This window comes from Argentina silus (genome assembly GCF_951799395.1).
Source record: "Argentina silus genome assembly, chromosome: X".
In the NCBI taxonomy this organism is placed as follows: domain Eukaryota; kingdom Metazoa; phylum Chordata; class Actinopteri; order Argentiniformes; family Argentinidae; genus Argentina; species Argentina silus.
Genome location: NC_139653.1, coordinates 31,823,567 through 31,842,422, shown reverse-complemented (window position 1 = coordinate 31,842,422; position 18,856 = coordinate 31,823,567). Strand labels below are relative to the sequence as shown.

General features: G+C 44.5%; 1 protein-coding gene across 1 annotated transcript; it reads left to right on the top strand.

Moving 5' to 3' along the window:
* Positions 1–11,903: 11,903 nt before the first annotated feature.
* LOC310822340 (high affinity cationic amino acid transporter 1-like) lies at positions 11,904–17,903 on the top strand (the record flags this gene model as incomplete). The annotated part of the gene is made up of 11 exons (XM_083694685.1): positions 11,904–12,273; positions 12,444–12,602; positions 12,704–12,875; positions 13,025–13,158; positions 13,275–13,497; positions 14,789–14,925; positions 15,515–15,617; positions 15,736–15,941; positions 16,068–16,219; positions 17,505–17,613; positions 17,722–17,903. The coding sequence occupies 11 exons, from the start codon at positions 11,904–11,906 to the stop codon at positions 17,901–17,903; spliced, it is 1,947 nt and encodes a 648-aa protein (XP_083550811.1).
* Between the last annotated feature and the right edge of the window lie 953 nt (positions 17,904–18,856).

The following is an 18,856-nucleotide window of genomic DNA, read 5'->3' as shown; positions in this document are numbered from 1 at the left end:
CGGCAGCGTTCTGGATGAGCTGCAGAGGTCTGATGGCGGAGGCGGGGAGTCCAGCCAAGAGTGCGTTGCAGTAGTCAAGGCGGGAGATTACAAGTGTTTGGACCAAAAGTTGTGCTGCTTCTCTGGTGAGGAATGGGCGTATCCTTCTGATGTTGTAGAGGAAGAATCTACAGGAGCGTGCTGTCGCTGTGATGTTCGCCACACAGGATAGGTGGTTGTCAAGGATAACCCCAAGGTTCTTGGCTGTATGAGAGGAGGTCACAGTAGAGTTCTCTACTGTGATGGAGAAGTCTTGGAGAGGGCAGGCTTTCCCTGGGAGGAAGAGCAGCTCAGTCTTGTCAAGGTTGAGCTTGAGGTGGTGGGCTGACATCCAAGCAGAAATGTCAGCAAGACATGCCGAGACACGTATTGCCACCTGTGAGTCAGAAGAGGGGAAAGAGAGAAAAAGAGTGTCATCAGCGTAGGTGTGGTAGGAGAAACCATGTGAAGAAATTACAGAGCCGAGAGATTTGGTATAGAGAGAGAACAGTAAAGGCCCAAGAACAGAGCCCTGGGGGACCCCAGTGGTTGGGGCTCTGGGTCACCTGTTAGGAGCGACCGGCCAGGTAGCGGAGACCAGGAGAGTGCAGAGCCAGAGATGCCCAGTTCGGAGAGGATGGAGAGAAGGATCGGGTGGTTTGCTGTGTCGAATGCAGCGGACAGGTCCAGAAGAATGAGAACAGAGGAGAGGGTGGAAGCTCAAGCGGAGTGGAGGGCCTCCGTGACAGCGAGGAGAGCAGTTTCAGTAGAGTGCCCAGCTTTAAAGCCGGATTGGTGAGGGTCGAGGAAGTTGTTCTGAAAGAGGTAGTTAGACAGAGACAGCACGTTCAAGGGTATTAGATAAGAAGGAGAGAAGGGATACCGATCTGTAGTTATGGAGAGCAGACGGGTCAAGAGTTGGTTTCTTGAGAAGAGGCTTGACTCTGGCTGTCTTGAAGGCAGCTGGGACAGATCCTGTGGATAGAGAGGAATTGATTAAAGTGGTAAGGAACGGAAGGAGGTCTTTGGAGATGGATTGGAGAAGGGGGGAGGGGATAGGATCGAGGGAGCAGGTGGTTGCCCGCTTGGATGTGACCAGTTTTAGAGGAGAGAGGGGGGAGAAATCTGACAAACCAGAGACTGGGTGTTGCACAGTGGGTTTGGGAGGAAAGGTAGCATTGTTGGTGAGAGGTAGAGGGAAGGAGCTGCTAATGTCATCAACCTTCTTTTCAAAATAGGTGACAAAGTCATCAGCAGACAGAGAGGAGGGAGGAGGAGGGTTGAGGAGTGAGGAAAATGTGGAGAATAGTTTCCTTCGGTTAGAGACAGAGGATTGAATTTTGGAATGGTAGTATAAAGCTTTAGCAGCTGATGCAGATGAGGTGTAGTTGAGGAGGAGAGAGAGATAAAGGTCTCGATCATCAGGAAGGCCAGATTTTCTCCATTTCCTCTCAGCTGCCCGGAGCCCTATTCTACAAGCTTGCAAGGTTTCAGACAGCCAGGGAGCGCGAGGAGTGGATGGTGCCGGCCTTGAGATATGTGGACAGAGAGAGTCGAAGGAGGAGGAGAGAGAGGACAGGAGGGTGGAGGAAGCTGCATTAGTGGAAAGAAGAGAGAAGGATTCAACAGAGGGTAGGATAAGACAGAGGAAGAGAGAGCAGTGAGTGAGAGGGAGCTCAGGTTGCGACGAGATGATATAGTGTGGGTAGAGACTGGCTGGGAGGGTGAGCATTTCAGAGGGAGGGATAAGGATACGCAATGATGATCAGAAACCAGAAGAAGGGTAACAGTGAGGTGTGAGGTATGGGAGGATCTTGTGAAGACAAGATCGAGCTGATTGCCAGCCTTATGAGTGGGAGGAGAGTGGGACAGGGTAAGGCCAAAGGAGGAGAGAAGGTCAAGTGCTCCAGACGAGTGAAGCTTCTCCGACTGGATGTTGAAGTCACCCAGTATTGTGAGCGGTGTGCTGTCCTCAGGGAAGAAGCTGAGAAGGACATCCATCTCATCTAAGAAGTGGCCAAGCTGACCTGGAGGACGATAGATAACAACAATGTGAAGTTTGACAAGGGGAGGTGATAGAAACAGCATGGAATTCAAAGGTGGAAATGGACAGGTGTAACAGGGGAAGGACATTATGTGACCACTTAGGCGAGATGAGGAGTCCTGTTTTTCCCCCTCAACCAGAGAGTCTAGGGGAATGAGTAAAGGAGTAGGCGTCAGAGAGGGCTGCCAGAGTAGCTGTGTTATCCGGTGTAATCCATGTCTCTGTGAGAGCAAGGAAGTGGAGAGACATGAAGCACGCATAGGCTGAGATATCTGCTTTCCGGACCGCAGACTGGCAGTTCCAAAATCCTCCCGTGACTGAGGTTGTGGTCAGTTGAGCATGGGGGATAGATTAGATTGGAAGGGTTGCGGGTGGAGGTGTAGCGTCGATGTGTCCTCCTGATGAATGAAATAACAGAGGGTTAGTGGGGAAGTGGGTTAGTGGGAAAAGTAGGATATAGGTAGACTAAATACACTCAGGGTAATGAAGAAATGATCAAAATAGAATGAAAATACTTAGTAGTATGGCCTTCCTATCAGGCCTTCCTCGATGGACTCCACAGATAGACTCCTTCGTCTTAGTGTCTGGGGTCTTCGTGTCAGGAGGCTGTCGATCTGTGATCGTCACAATCTAAATGCAGATTATGTGATTGCTGATGACTAGCAGGGTAGCAACCCCTCCCACCTGACGATCAGTGAACGACCAGACAGCTTTCGCCACTCACTCAATCCCAAATGTATTAGTCCTGTCCAGTTCCATGTTGCTGAGCGATGTTGTCCAATCAGTGGACACTTGCAGTGGACCTGCTAGACATGTCCTGTGCTGCCATGGCAACAATACTTCCCTCCCCTCCCCCTTGGCTCCAGAGGATCTGAATGGCTCAGCTGTGGCACCAGCCCTGACCCTCCCTCTTTCCCTGAACTGTCCCCTGCTGTCTCATTTTCAGCAGCAGCCACTGCCGTGACGACCTAAGACGGTTAAGGGAGCCAAGGCCCTCTGCTTCCCTGGGTGTTCTGGACACACCTGATCCCTCCTATTCTGGCCATACACCCTGAGGCCCTGGATGTGGTGGTCCATGTAGGATTAAATTACGATAAAATGTGGCAGTCTGAGATCCTTAAGGAGGACTTTAAGGTCCTGATTGCATGTGTACAAAACCTAGGCAAAAGGGTTCTGATTTCTGGCCCCCTGGTCACAGTGGAGCATGGATACAGGTGGTTCAGACGATTACACGCCTTCCACCTCTGGCTGAGGAGCTAGTGCAGATATCTGGGGCTCATTGTTATTGAAAACTTTGACTCCTTTTGGGAGCGGCCACAGCTCTTCAAGAGTGATTAGATTAGATTAGATTAGATTAGATTCAACTTTATTGTCATTGTACAAGTACAGAGACAACGAAATGCAGTTAGCGTCTAACCAGAAGTGCAAAAAAGCAGAAAGTGCAATGAACAGTATATACAGGTAGTGCAGTATATGAGCAGTAAGTAGTGCAGTATAGTACAAGTAGTGCAGTGTAAGCAGTATATGAGTTAGCAGTGGCATTATAAGCAGATAAATAGGTTGCAGTATGAACAGTGTAGCAGCATATGAGCTGTATAGGCAATGCAATCTAGCAGTATATATATATTAACAGTAGCATTAGGGTAGATAGCAGAATAAATATAATATGGAATGCCGTATGAACAGTATAAACAGGTATGTACAGTATGTACAGATATGTGCGGTGTTTTAACAGTAGTATTGAAAAAAATATAGGAATATGTACATTATGAACAGTATAGACAGATTATGAACAGTATAGAACAGTATATGTACAGAAGAGCAGTGGTATGGAGTAAGAGCAGGTTGTACAAGTGTGAATACTGTAAGAGTAGTGCAATTGTCCAGGGGGGGGGTGCAGGGGTTGGTAGGTTGTCACCTAGGTGCAGGGTTCGAGTTTAGTAGGGTGACAGCCGCAGGGAAGAAGCTACCTCTGAACCTGCTGGTTCGGGTGCGGAGAGACCTGTAGCGCCTCCCGGTGGGGAGTGGGGTGAACAGTCTATGGTTGGGGTGAGAAATGTCCTTGACGATGCTGTGTGCCTTACGCAAGCATCGCTTGCCCTGGACAGCCTCAATGGAGGGGAGTGAGGAACCGGTGATGCGTTGGGCAGTTTTCACCACCCTCTGCAGTGCTTTCTGGTCAGATGCAGAGCAGTTGCCATACCATACTGTGACACAGTTGGTGAGGATGCTCTCGATGGTGCAGCGATAGAAATTTACCAGGATCTGAGGAGACAGGGAAAGGGAAGCCTTGCTGATAATATGGTGTGCAGTTTGCATCCTAAAATGGACCTCCTGGACATCTGGGTTCAGAACATTAATTCTGACATGCTGGTCCTCTCAGAGTCTTGGTTAAATAGGTCAGTCTTGGGTAATTATTTTGAAATGTTTGCAATGTAGACCAGCAACTAGACCAAGCAAAGTTCCAACTCTTCACCCAGTACTGGTCCCCCACATTTAGACCAAAGATGGCCCAGTAACTACAGGAACGTATCAGGCTCACATTCCTCATAACAGAGCTGGCCCATGAGCAAAGTTCCAACTGATACCAAGCACTGGTCCACCACATTTAGACCAAAAGTGGCCCAGTAATGACAGGAATGTATTAGGGCCACACTCTTCATAGCGGAGATGGGCCATGAGCAAAGTTCCAACTGTTACCCAGCACTGGTCCACCACATTTAGATCAAAAGTGGCCCAGTAAAGACAGGAGGGCATCAGGGCCAGTTATCACATCCCAAGCTGGCCCTTGAGCAAAATGCCAATGCTCACTCAGTACTGGTCAACCACACTCAGACCAATGGTGGCCTAGTAATTGAAAGGAAACTACTAGGGCCTGTTATCACATCCCAGAGCTGGCCCATGAGCAAAGTGTAGAGCATTTTATAATAATATCTGTTTTTACAGTAAGGTTTGGCAGAGACTTTTGGCTATATTTTGTTCATTGCAAAGCATATCTAATATTGATAATCTGACTCCAATGTAATTATCACTATGTGCAAAGAATTGTTGAGTTTGTGCTGATTTAGTGCAAGAAAGGTCAAATAGAATGAATCAAATGAGGCTTGAATAATACTGTATACTGTAACGAACGGCGGGGTAGAGTAGCTTGCCTTAAGCGGGTATCGAACTCGCAACCTTCCGCTTACAAACCGGCCGCGCTAGCCACAACACCAAGAGAGTTAACTCACTTGGCGGAGCTGCTAACGGGCCTTACACAGGGTCGTTACACTATCCCCTCCGTTCGGGAGAGCGTGCCCTCACGCTTCACTATACGAGTCTCTCACGTGGACACGCCTCTCCGATGGCCTCACGGGCGCCATCCCACTTCTGACACCAATGTAGCGAATGGCGGGGTAGAGTAGCTTGCCTTAAGCGGGTATCGAACTCGCAACCTTCCGCTTACAAACCGGCCGCGCTAGCCACAACACCAAGAGAGTTAACTCACTTGGCGGAGCTGCTAACGGGCCTTACACAGGGTCGTTACAATACTTATACAACTATTACAAGGCAGATACTTCATAGAATGTTACATTATAATGTAGAGAGAGAGAGAGAGAGAGAGATGAGAGAGTCATTCAAAACAATGCTACTCACAACATAATGAGAACCTCACAACAGGACAAAGGAAAGATACAGAATGTACCCCTTTGCCTCTGTTATATAGACCTAAGTATTTAAATTGGGAGCTGTTTGCAAGGAGACCAAGGGAGACCAATCAGAATTCAGTTTGACACTTCAGGGAGCTCAAAGCCATTTGTCATATTGGGGGAAGGTCAACTGAAGAAGATGGGAGCAGAATTGAAATTCTCCCCCTTCAAAAGTGCCAACTCTCACGCAGAACTGGTCCCCCACGTTTAAATCACAAATGGCCCACATATCAACTACAGGGACATAGCAAGGCCACATATCACATCCCAGAGCTGGCCCATATCCTTTTCCAGCACTCAGTCACATGTCCCAGCACAAGACGAGATCTGGCCCACAATTGTCTGCTGACTGGGTACTATCCCCAAGAAATTTGAAATGCTAATTATTGATGTGATCAGAGGGCAAAATGTACATGTGTTTGTTGCTGGGATTTAACGCACACCAGCAGCTTTGGTGGACGTTGTTGATAATATTTCTGAACGTCTTAAGTCCTTTTTGTCATCTGAGTTGGTGGTCCTAGGGTATTTTAACCTTGATTAGCTTACCCCAAGCTCTGACTATTTGAACAATATGTGTATTGATCTCAACTTAACTAAGCTAATCACTAAAACGACCCGGATTAATGTAAAAAACATAACAAACTCCTCACTGAATGACCTAATCTTGACAAACAGCCCTTACAAAAAGTACTAATCAGGTAGAGTCTTTGCAAATGACATCAATGATCACTGCCCTATTGCTTTATTAGAAACACGAAACAGATACATACTGATCCTTGTATCATCATGAACAGCAATGTTAAACATTTCTTACCTCAGGCGTTTCACCATGATTTGTATTACTTTGATATTTCTTGTATTGGCTGCATACCTGACCCTGAAGTGGCTCTACAATTTTCCTCTTCTATATTTATTTCTCTGGCAGACAAACATGCCCCCTTTAAACTGCCATGGTAGAATTAAGGATAGGTCTAACCCTGTGTATTCTACTGAATTGTCAGATCAGATTGACAATGAGAAACCAGGCCTGGGCCAAAGCTAGGAAGACTGACTCAGTAGCTGACAAATGAGGAATAGATGCACATCCGCTGTTAAAAAAGCGAAATCAAGCTACTTTCTAAATGTTATCTTAGATTCTCCTGGGGATCCTACTAAATTCTGGAAAACAGTTAACTGAGTTGACTGGGGACTTTAGAAAGGCAGGATAGCTTCAATATTGGGCAATAGTTGTCTACTGTAGGTCAGAGGGGTCACCCTTATGGAGAGCGAACACATGGGCTAGGATGTGATATGAATTAATTACTCTGCAATCACGGGAGCGGAAAGCTATACCAGGAAAGAATCAAGCATATCAGTCCCAGTGGATTTTTTAACATCAATCTTAAGCAAGGCATCGAGCACATCACAAATAGAAAAAACGAAAACAATGGTTCGCTAGTGGTTAACTGAACTCCCAACAAGCCAGCAGTGGTCTGGGAGAAGGAAGCACAGTCAACCAACCAAACATCTGCAGCTAAACAACCATTTCTCTCAAACAACAAACCGAGATAAAATGCTGATTAAAGGCATCACTTATCAGTAACAAGGCCACTGAGTCTGTCATAACTTGCTTAGTGCAATGTATATCTTCAAAGATGTTAAATCAGGTTTTCTGGATTTAACAAAGGGTGTCTGACAAGGCACGATTTTTGGTGTGGTCCTTTTTACTATTTACAGTGCCCTGCGTTAGTAATGAATGAAGCCTTTTTTCTTCTTTTGGCTCTATACTCCAACGGTTTTCATTTGAAATCAAACAATTACTATGAGGTTAAAGAATATATTGTTGGCTATTATTTAAGGCTTCTTTTGTATATAAGCCCCCTATTTCAGGTCACCAAAAGTAATGGGACAGATTCAAATAATGTCCAAATGAAGAATTCATGTTTCGCATTTGGTTGACAGTCTTTTGCATGCAATGACTGCCTGAAGTCTGTGACCCCACTAGACCCTGGGTATCCTCTCTGGTGATGCTCTGCCAGGCCTCTACTGCAGCCCTCTTCAGTTATTGTCTTATTGCCTACAATCTTGTCATCAGGAAATGAAATGCATGTTTAATTGGGTTTATATCTGAAGATTGACTTGGCCAGTCAAGAAATTTACACTTTTTGGCCCTGAAATACTCTCTAGTTGCTTTGGCAGTATGTTGTAGGTCATTGTCTTACTGTATGATGAAGTGCCAATTAAGACAAGTTAGCCAGTTCTAATGACAGCTATACATGCCAAAACCATAACACCCCCTATACCATATTTCACGGATGAGGTGGTACGCTGTAAATCTTGGGCAGATCCATTTTTCTCCAAACCTTCCTCTTGCAATCACTCTGGTACATGATAATATTGCTCTTATCTGTCCACAATACCTTTTTTCCAGACCTCTGCAGGCTTTTTAGCAAACTGTAACCTGACCATCCTTTTTGAGGATAACTTTTTTTCTTAATTATAGCAAGCATTCTTCAGTCATCCACTGTAGAAGTCCTTGGCCTACCAGCCCGTTTCCAATGGTTGAGCTCACCAGTGCTTTTTTGCACAAATGATGTGACAGAACACACCTGACTTACCAGAAACACCTGTGAAGCCAACTGTCCCATTGCTTTGAAATAAGGGGTCTATATATAAAAAGTGTTGTCATTTCTAAATGGTGAAACCAATATGTACACAAATAAGTAAAAGCTTAGAATCTCTACTTTAAACTACTTTAAACATAGTAAATGAGTACAGAACCCAAAAGGGTTATTTGGCTGTCCCTGTGGAAGAACTCTTTGAGAAACCCTTTTGGGTTCCATGTACAGCCCTTTTCACATAGGGTTCTAGAGAGGAACTCAAAGGGGTTTCAAAGGGGTTCTTCCACAGGGACAGCCTAACCTTATTGAAAAAAGCCATTGAGATTCACAACTGTCTTCATTGATTTAATTCACATTTAAGTTTCAAGTCAAGTTTCAGGTTTATTTGGATTAAAGTGCATTTTATGCAGTGTCACAACACACTTTCCAGAAGGATGAGAACAAGGAGAAAGGGGATTAACACAGACAAAATAAGAGCAAAAAAAGTTTACAGACAAAATAAGAGCTGCAGATTATGGAGTGCTGTCTTCTTGCAACTGGAAAGAAGTGCATTACAGTAGTGTTTCGGGCATCTTGAAGTGAGAGAAAGTGGCTAAGGTTTTTGATATTGCACAGGTGAAGGAAAGCAATGTGCGATCAGGATAAAATATTACACAAAGGTTTTGACAGATTTGCTAGGAATAACTAAACACCCCTCTAGATCTAATGAGAGATTTGGAGAATTAGAGCTGAGGTTCTTTGGGTCGAATTATCAACTCTTTATCCAGACTTTAATGTCAGTAACACAGGCCTCCAGGACAGTCAGCTTAGATACTTCACCATATTTCATAGAAAGTATCATTAGCATAGCATTGAAAGTTGATACCACATTTACGAATGATGTCAGGAGGACACAAGATGTATATAAGAAGTTCACTGGTTTCCACCTACAGTAGGGTTGATTTCAAGTAGTAAAGAGCTGTTTAGCTGGTTGTTGTGCCATTGTGTTTATTAGCATTGCCTTTAGCTATTGTATACATGGGAAGGTCAAAGCTGGCTGCACAGGTGTTGATATGGCTAGAATCCCAGGAAACAAAAGGCCTCATAGGTCATCCAAGCTGTCTCTTTTATGATCTCCCTCACATGGCACTTTGTTTTGAGTGTGTTGGTGCCCTTCAGATTCCAAGTAGGAGCCCATTAATGTTATATTTGCGTTCAGAATTTTTCAAGGATGTGTGCAACCTGCAGTGTCTAAATGTGTCTCCTCCCAGTTTCTTTCATTTGGAATTTCTCTTCTCCAGGATACCTTTGCTCAAGAGTGAAAACACAGCTATGTGGGATAGTTGAGGTTTTATGGAGGGGACCAGTATCTCTGACTGAAATGCCCTGAAAAGTGAGGTGCTTGTGACTTACTGCTATTCCCAGTTTACCCATGTCCCCCCTGTGTCATGAGCATGTGCTGTGCTTAATGATTGGAGGAGGAGAGGGCAGGGCCTCACCCTGCCTATCCTCTTATTTTAGCTTGGCTACAGCAGAAGCACGTGCAGTGCAGTGCTCCTATGTGTTGATTCCTGAGCCACAGGCTGTTCTTGCCCCTTTTGCCCTGGCAGAAGAATGTCAAATGTTGTGTTCCACCTTGCACAACCCCTACCTCAGGACAGGGGCTGCATTCACAATACCTCTTTTTCCATGGCCTACTTTTGTTTGTTTTTGATGTAGGGAAGGAGGACACTGAGGGTGTTGGCCTTTGAAGGGCTTAGTCCTAAATACAGTGGTATATACAGTAGTTATAGATATAGTTATAACTAGCTGTATATGAAATTCATTGTATACCAAACTCAATTTTAGACAGATGCATTACAATATAGCTATGTCTTCATCTATGATAATTTTCTTCTGTATTTGAAAACAATGTGACTATAATGAACAAGATGTCAGATTATCCTGAAGCTACAGTGAATACAGTACAATGATCTGTGAGTGTAGTGGCTTTGTATGGTGAGAAAGGTTAAGCTGCTGCTTGGGGAATGTTTCTGTAGAACAACCAGTTAATGCTCCCATGGCCAGTAACATTTTTATATTTTTACAATACAATACAAATTGTAATATTTTGTGGCTTCTCCCACTTGAATGTCATGGTTGCCTTTCCTTTGGGAGAATCATTAAAGAGAGCACACATATTATATCCATACAAATAAAAAACCTTGGCAAAATAATAACAAAGGATGCTGATTAGTAGTGCACATTTTTAGGGCTGCCATGACTCAATGAATCATGGAAATTACTGCTGCAGTGTCTGAAGTCAGCTGGCTGGGACAGGAGTGGGAGTTAAGGAGACAGAGAGAGGCATGTGGCCATTGTCACAGCTGCTCAGAGACGCTGGGCCATGTGATGTGTCACCGTTCTATTTGTGGGCCAGCCAATGGGTTGTATTGCCATAGACGTCTGAATGGTGCACCACAGTGACAGACTTGTACAGACTTCTCCATGTGAACGCCTCTGTCTCCTTCTATGTATCCTCGTGTGATAGGAAACTAGCCCTTGGTGGGCACATCCAGGTGATACAGTACATGGAGGAAGTTTTGGTAGTGATTCTTTAAAGATCATTTGTAATTTGGAAGTAATCTAGAGTTTATTGAAAGAGTGCTGTGTTTTGGATTTTATCAACAGACCCAGGAGGCTGCTCTGAAATCTTGTGAGTACCTGACAGTTGGGTTCATATTATATCAGCTTTTTTCTGGAATGATTAAGCCTTCCGATGGAATTGAAAAGTATGTTACATGATTCTCTACACTTCAGATCAGATGGTATATTATGCTCTTTGATTGTCACTAACTGCAGAAAGACTAGTTTCAGACAGCAGAACATGTTTGATTTGACTAAACCTGAGTCAGTTAGCCTAATCCTCTTGTATGAATAGTACCTGTATTTTACATTATCCATGTCACCCAAATAGTTATTTTGAAGGGAGAAATGTCAGCAGCCATGTCCGGTCCCAGTGAGCTTCTCCATATGTGGGTATGGTGTGAGCGGAAGATTAAGCTTGTGGCATCCCACTTTAACGCTGCTCAAGAAATTGGAGTAGGGCATCACGTTTGGATAGGGCCCAAGAGGAATAGAGTTGTAGTGAGAGGGGGTAAATGATCCATAGCACCCCACTCTCTAGCAGTCTTTCCCAGGGAATGTAATCTCCCTTGGCCAGAGCAATATCATGGTAATACCCAACAGCACTGCAGATCTGTGTGGTTAAATAGGATCATTCTGTAAAAATGATTACCCGCTAGCTCATGTCCCCTCTCCAGCACTGAAGAGAGAAAGATAAGACCATGTAAACTGCCATTGAATTACTTCAATTGCAGAGAATCCTGTTTTGTCCCAGTTACTTGTGATTCAGTCCTGTTATACAACTAACCTACCCTCAACCCTTATCTTGGGTTATCTTGCAACTGTGCATGTGTGATTTTGTTTCAAACGTGCACAATATGTCTCACTGCGCTCACACTCTCTGCTTTGGCTGCAGGTGATTTACCCCTGTATCCGCTCCAGTGACGTGTGAGCAGAGAGAGTGCCAGGATGATTCTGGCCACACTAAAGGGCTTTGGGAAGCAGCTCCTGCGGGTGAAGGTGGTGGACTGTAATGCAGAGGGCTCGCGTTTGTCACGCTGCCTCAACACCTTTGACCTGGTGGCCCTGGGTGTGGGCAGTACACTAGGTGCTGGCGTCTACGTGCTGGCTGGAGCTGTGGCCCGGGAAAACTCTGGACCCGCCATCATCCTCTCCTTCCTCATAGCTGCCCTGGCCTCGGTGCTGGCTGGCCTATGCTACGCTGAGTTTGGGGCCCGCGTCCCCAAGACTGGCTCAGCATATCTGTACAGCTACGTGACGGTGGGTGAACTTTGGGCATTCATCACAGGCTGGAACCTCATCCTCTCCTACATCATCGGTGAGTCATTCACATTCAAACCTGGGTTCAAATTGTATTTGAAATAATATTAAAGCACAAGCTCAAGCAACTATTTACATCCAGGTGTGAGAGGGACTGGGGAGAGACCCCTCACTTGGGTTCCAGACCCCCACACCGCATTTGGTAAACATGTTGTTCTCCCCTAACAGGAACTTCTAGTGTGGCTCGAGCCTGGAGTGCTACATTTGACGAGCTGATCGGGAGGCACATAGAAGCGATTTGCAGGCGCTACATGGCCATGAAGGCTCCAGGGATCCTAGCTGAATACCCTGACTTGTTTGCTGTGCTTATAATTCTCACATTGACAGGTTGGTTACTGTATTGTTTGAATGTTGTCTGCTGAATAGGATGGCGTTGGCAGATGTAGTTCCCTGTCATCATCATGTATGTCTTTTTGTGTTCACTGCAGGTCTGCTAGCGTTCGGGGCAAAAGAGTCAGCCATGGTTAATAAAGTGTTCACCTGCATCAATGTGGTGGTGCTGATGTTTGTGGTTGTGTCAGGCTTGGTCAAGGGTACCCTAAACAACTGGCAACTGAACCCTGAGGAAATCCTCAATGTCACTAACAACTCTACCTTCAAGTGAGTCTCTGATTGTGACAATGACATATTCCGTATTAAATACAGTTTTTACTTTCATTATGCCTTTGTATTTACTTTTGATATACTGCCAAATTATATGTCTGGTCGTGATTTGTTTTTGTTTGGTCTTGTTTGCTTCTTCCTGTCAGTGTCTCAGAGCCGTTGGCTTCTGTGGAGAGTCTTGGTGTTGGGGGCTTCATGCCTTTTGGGTTCACAGGAGTGCTCTCGGGTGCTGCCACTTGCTTTTATGCCTTTGTAGGGTTTGACTGCATTGCCACCACTGGTGAGTAAACATCAGCACTTATCTATGCAACCTCTATGTGTGTTAATATCTTCAACTGCTTGATCACATTTTTAGCTGTAATCCTTTTCAACATATCCAATTATCTTTCTCCCTAGGAGAGGAAGTGAAGTCCCCCCAGAGAGCCATTCCTATAGGAATTGTGGCCTCTCTCCTCATCTGCTTTATGGCCTACTTTGGAGTGTCTACTGCCCTCACCATGATGATGCCATATTACCTGCTGGACAAGAACAGCCCCTTACCTGTGGCCTTTAAGTATGTGGGCTGGGAAGGGGCCACCTATGCAGTGGCTGTAGGCTCTCTCTGTGCCTTGTCCACCAGGTAAGCTTCCCTTTGTTGTCTCTCAGCTTGAAAGTCAACTGTGTTCACTCAGCATGCAGTTGTTTTAATATAATAATAATCATAATTATTATTAATACAAATATGAATACCTGAAGAAACAGTAGCTGTTCTGTGCTGTGTGTTTGCATTTACTTTCACTGCATGGCCTTCTCTCTCTCCCTTACTAGCCTACTAGGCTCCATGTTCCCAATGCCCAGAGTCATCTGGGCCATGGCAACAGATGGCCTGCTCTTCAAAAGTTTGGCCCAAATCAGCGAACGTACCAAAACCCCTCTAACAGCTACCATAACATCAGGCATTGTGGCAGGTAAGGTTGGGACCTAAAGCCACTAACTGGTTTGCTTCCCTCAGATCCCACCAGAAGGCATTGTCTTACGACAGGTGGCGTCGTTCCTATGCGACACTCTGAGCCTTGACCGACCTGTCTTGTAGGTTGTGGAACCAAAGCATCCGCAATAAAATGGATCTTAATTTGTGAGATGAATGCCCCCTCCCATTGCTTTCTTTGGGACTGCTACTGATGTTACAAAACCATGAAAACTCATATACAAATTGTTCGTTACTGTTGTTTGAAGTCACTTATATAATAATGTACTGTTAAGTTAACACACCTCGGATAAAACACCCCTTTCGTTTCATGTGAAATGTGAGTGGCTCAGCTAGCTGGCTCACTGAACAATCTATGCTAGTTTTCGTGTACATTTCTAAACTAAATAACGGCTGCACCTTCAACCACCAAAGTCCTTTGCTAGTTTCAAGGTCATGTGACTAAGAAATTCGCTGGAGAAAAACATACAAATAATCAAAAGATTTATTGTTTCAGTTATGAGTAGTCTACACATTGTAACCAAGGTAACGATATGACAGCACATTTTAGCCGGGCTACTTTTGATCTATCCCATGACCATTTGTTAGATACGAGACAGATTAGTGCAGACAGAGTCACTCTATCTGATGTGAGATAATGACTGGAAGGCACTTTTCTACATGATCTCAACTTGCTACCATTCATAGTGCACCAATACCAAACCTGACACCAGGTGATACCCACATTTATTCGTCCTCTCTACCCTTCAAACCTCAGCAGGCAAGTTCCAAAGCTGGTACTGCCACTCAAATGTTTTGCAGTGCAGCGTCTTGGTGTTGTACTTGTTGTTGCACTTGGAATGGCAGCAGTTGGGGCCATGTGTCTTGAGTTCACCAGAGTATACAGTATTTGGGTTATAAATCTTTGCACCCCTCCCTCCTCCTCCTTTCACCCCTGGCCTAGTCTCCTGGGCTCCATGTTTCCTCTGCCACGCATTATCTATGCTATGGCCTGCGATGGTCTGCTCTTCACTTTTCTGTCGCGGGTCAGTAAGAGGAAGACGCCCACCATCTCCACCATGGTGGCAGGGCTCATGTCCGGTAAGCTCAGTGGCAAGGAGTGGCCAAAAGTAACTGCGTGTGCCCATCTGAGAAAGGAGGGGCATGGCTATGTCAAGTGACAACAAAACTGTAAAACAGAAGATGAGATTGTTGGAAAAACTGGGAAGTGATTTCATTATTCTTTGAATTGGATGGTTGGTTCATGTGATTGGTAGCCAATTATGTTCAGCCCTTTGATGTTTTTTTCAGTGTGTCATAATATCGACAATATTCGCCAAACAAAAGTAATTTTGCTAGATTAGGAGCACCATTTGTAAACTGTATTTTAATTGTGCTTGAATTGTATCATATTGTATGATCTGTCAACAGGAACCTTCGTAGAACTTCTATAGTATATAACATATGTGTATTTGTATATTATTTTGCTGTGTATTCACATGAAATGTTATAAAAGTATTATGTCATGTGAGTAATGCAATTAAATGTGTAGTATTATCATAGTAGTATTATCATAGTCCTATTATGTAGTGACCAGCGCAGGACAGACGTTAGATCTGTCTGTCTTCACCTGTGCACTGATTTGTGAGTCAAGTTGTGTCAGCTGAGGCTCTTTCTCTCTGCTCTACAGCTGTGATGGCTTTCCTGTTTGATCTGAAGGATCTAGTAGACCTCATGTCCATTGGCACCCTACTGGCCTACACGCTGGTGGCTGCCTGTGTCCTGGTCCTCAGGTCAGCTGTTCCTCAGGCTCTCCACATTCAACAACAGGGGCCTCAGAGGTCCAACAGGTCTAGTCCGGATGGTGTTGGCTGTGATGTTGAATAGAGCTCTCCCTCCTGTGTACTGTAGGTACCAGCCAGAGCAGCCCAGTATGGCCTATCAGATGGGTAGCACACAGGATGAGCCGGAGCTGGCTGAGTCCTTTAACGAGGGGAGCATTGAAATCCTGCCAGGGGCCGAGGAACGTTTCAGTGTCAAGAACCTGCTCTTTCCAGAGAACACAGATCCTTCCCAACTGTCCAGTTTCACTGTCAACATTTGCACCAGCACACTGGGTGAGACATGCACAGCCCTTAGACATGCAGTACTTCCCAATCAGAGTGCTCCTTGGTATTTATGTACTATATTTATATATTATATTCTGTCTCGTCACAACTATGTGTGTCTGTGTCTGTCCCCAGGGGTCTTGATCTGTATCTTCTGTGTTGTGGCAGTTCAGGGGGGCTTTGCCCCCTGGTCTATCTCCATTCTAACCATCCTTGTAGTGGTCTGTCTGGGAATCACCCTTGTGATCTGGAGGCAACCACAGAGTAAAACCAAGCTCACCTTTAAGGTAGGTTTACCCTCTCCCACACCCAAACCCTACCACAGTAACAGCAGTTGTTTGCTATCCTCTGAATGTAAAATATACTTCAGTATCTGCATACTGTGATGGGATTGGGTTGGGAATCAGACTGATTCTTGGGTAGAGTTAAGGGGACTGTAAAACCATAGGTGGTACTGGAGTGTGTTCGATCCTGGGTGTCTGTTATGGACAGTACAGGTCCTAGCACAGCACATGGGCATAGGCACTTAATAGCTATTTGGTCAGATTGTGAAAAGCCAGACGTAGAATTTGATTGTTTGTGGTAGGTCGTCAGCAACGCACAATGGTCTGGCTAAACCATATAACCTGTGCCTTCGCAAAGTATTCAGACCCCTTCACTTTTTCCACATTTTGTTGTGCTATAGACTCAACTTAAAAGGGATTAAATTAAAAGAATTTGCCATAAATCCACACACAATACCCCAGAATGAAAAAGCGAAAACACATTTTTAGAAAAGTTTGCAAATTTATACAAAATTGAAAGTACATAAGTATTCAGACCCTTTGCTATGACACTCTTAAAATTTGCTCAAATGCAAACATGTCTTCAACAAGTTGAATTGAGTCCATGCGTGCAAGGATAATAGTTCATGTGATTTCAGAATGAATATCTTTTGTTTTTATAGTCTCTGGTTTGCATAGGAATCAAACATACTGTGTGGATTAGGATGTCACTGCCAACTCAGCAAATTTCTGAATTTTCTCTTAAATCAACTCCCCTGTCCCTGCCTGTGACAAACATACCCATAACATAATGCAGCTACCACTATTCTTCACACAAGGGATGGTGCGGAAACTGCATTGAATGTGCTCGATTTACACTAAACTTAATGCTTTGTAGTAAAACCAAATAAACACATTTCTAGCTACTTTCTTTGCTGTATCTCTTGAGTTCATTGTTGCAAACACAATTATTGATGTGAGATAGATTATTTTCCATTAAGGGATTATTTTTACTTCGTTATAGACCAATTTTGTAGAGTGACTGAGAACTTTGTAGATTAGGGTTAGGTTGGTTTTTCCTATGGAAATCAGAGACCCTATAAAAACAAAGACATTAATTCCAAAATCACATTAACTATTATCCTTGGGTATTGATTGTATTGATTCACACTGTGGTGAGTGGATAGTGATTTTGACTGTTTCACTGCAGATGATGCAGTAAATAGGAAGTGGTTGGGGCAGTTTAGGCCTGAATATGCAATATGCAGATCTGACCCTGTTAAACCCTCCCCTCCCCCTCTCCTTGCAGGTTCCCCTGTTGCCCATCCTGCCAGTGGTTAGCATGTTCATCAACGTGTACCTGATGATGCAGCTGGACAGAGGCACCTGGATCCGCTTCTCCTTCTGGATGATCATAGGTACAATCCCCCATTGTAAAGGAGAACTATGTTGAATGGGGAAATGGAAAAGACCTAAGGTTTTGGGTTTCCTCATCTAAATGTTGTAAACCTTTGTGCCCCCCCTAGGCTTCATCATCTACTTTAGCTACGGTATTCGCAATAGTGCTGAGGCAGCCCTAACTAGGTCCAGTACTAACAGTAATCTCAACGGCTACCAGCCAGTCAATGGACAGCAGATGGCCATAGAGAAGGAGGCCTTTCTACACAACGGACAAGACACCATAGGCGAGGATGATGGAGATTCCTAAGAGTGTGGGGGGTACGGTGCACTTCTCTTGGTCTGTCCTCAATATCTCAACTCTCACATTGGTTAGATCCTCAGAAACGGCTTCAAATCCAGGGGACATGAGCTCTATAAGGATTCAAAGTTGTCTATCATACCTGAGCTAGGTGTTTCTTTAAATCGCAGTCAGCGATATAATGTTGTGAAAATGTTACTGCCCATGTGTCTGTGAATTATGTCATTTTCATACAGTTAACAGAGCCAAAATCGAATTTTGTATTGTATAACAAAGGGGCTATATATCACAGATGCATAGATACTTATTTGTGAGAAAAGTCTCTATACATCTATACATCATCATCTATAGTTCCAAAGGTACTACACCAATGAGTCTTTCATTGTCACACAAAACAGGAGAACACTGACTGTAATCCTGGGAGATAGGACTTTGTAATATATATATATATGTACAATCACCGGCCACTTTATTAGGTACACCTGGTGTGGGGGATATTTTCTTGGCACACATTGGGCCTCTCAGTACCAATTTAAACGCCACAGCCTACCTGAGTATTGTTGCTGACCATGTCCATCCCTTTATGACCACAGTGTACCCATCTTCAGATGGCTACTTCCAGCAGGATAACGTGCCTTGTCACAAAGCTCACATCATCTCAAACTGGTTTCTTGAACATGACAATGAGTTCACTGTACTCCAATGGCCTCCACAGTCACCAGATCTCAATCCAATAGAGCACCTTTGGGATGTGGTGGAACGGGAGATGCGCATCATGGATGTGCAGCCGACAAATCTGCAGCAATGATGCTATCATGTCAATATGGACCAAAATCTCTGAGGAATGTTTCCAGCACCTTGTTGAATCTATGCCACAAAGAATTAAGGCAGTTCTGAAGGCAAAAGGGGGTCCAACCCGGTACTAACAAGGTGTACCTAATAAAGTGTCAGGTGAGTGTACA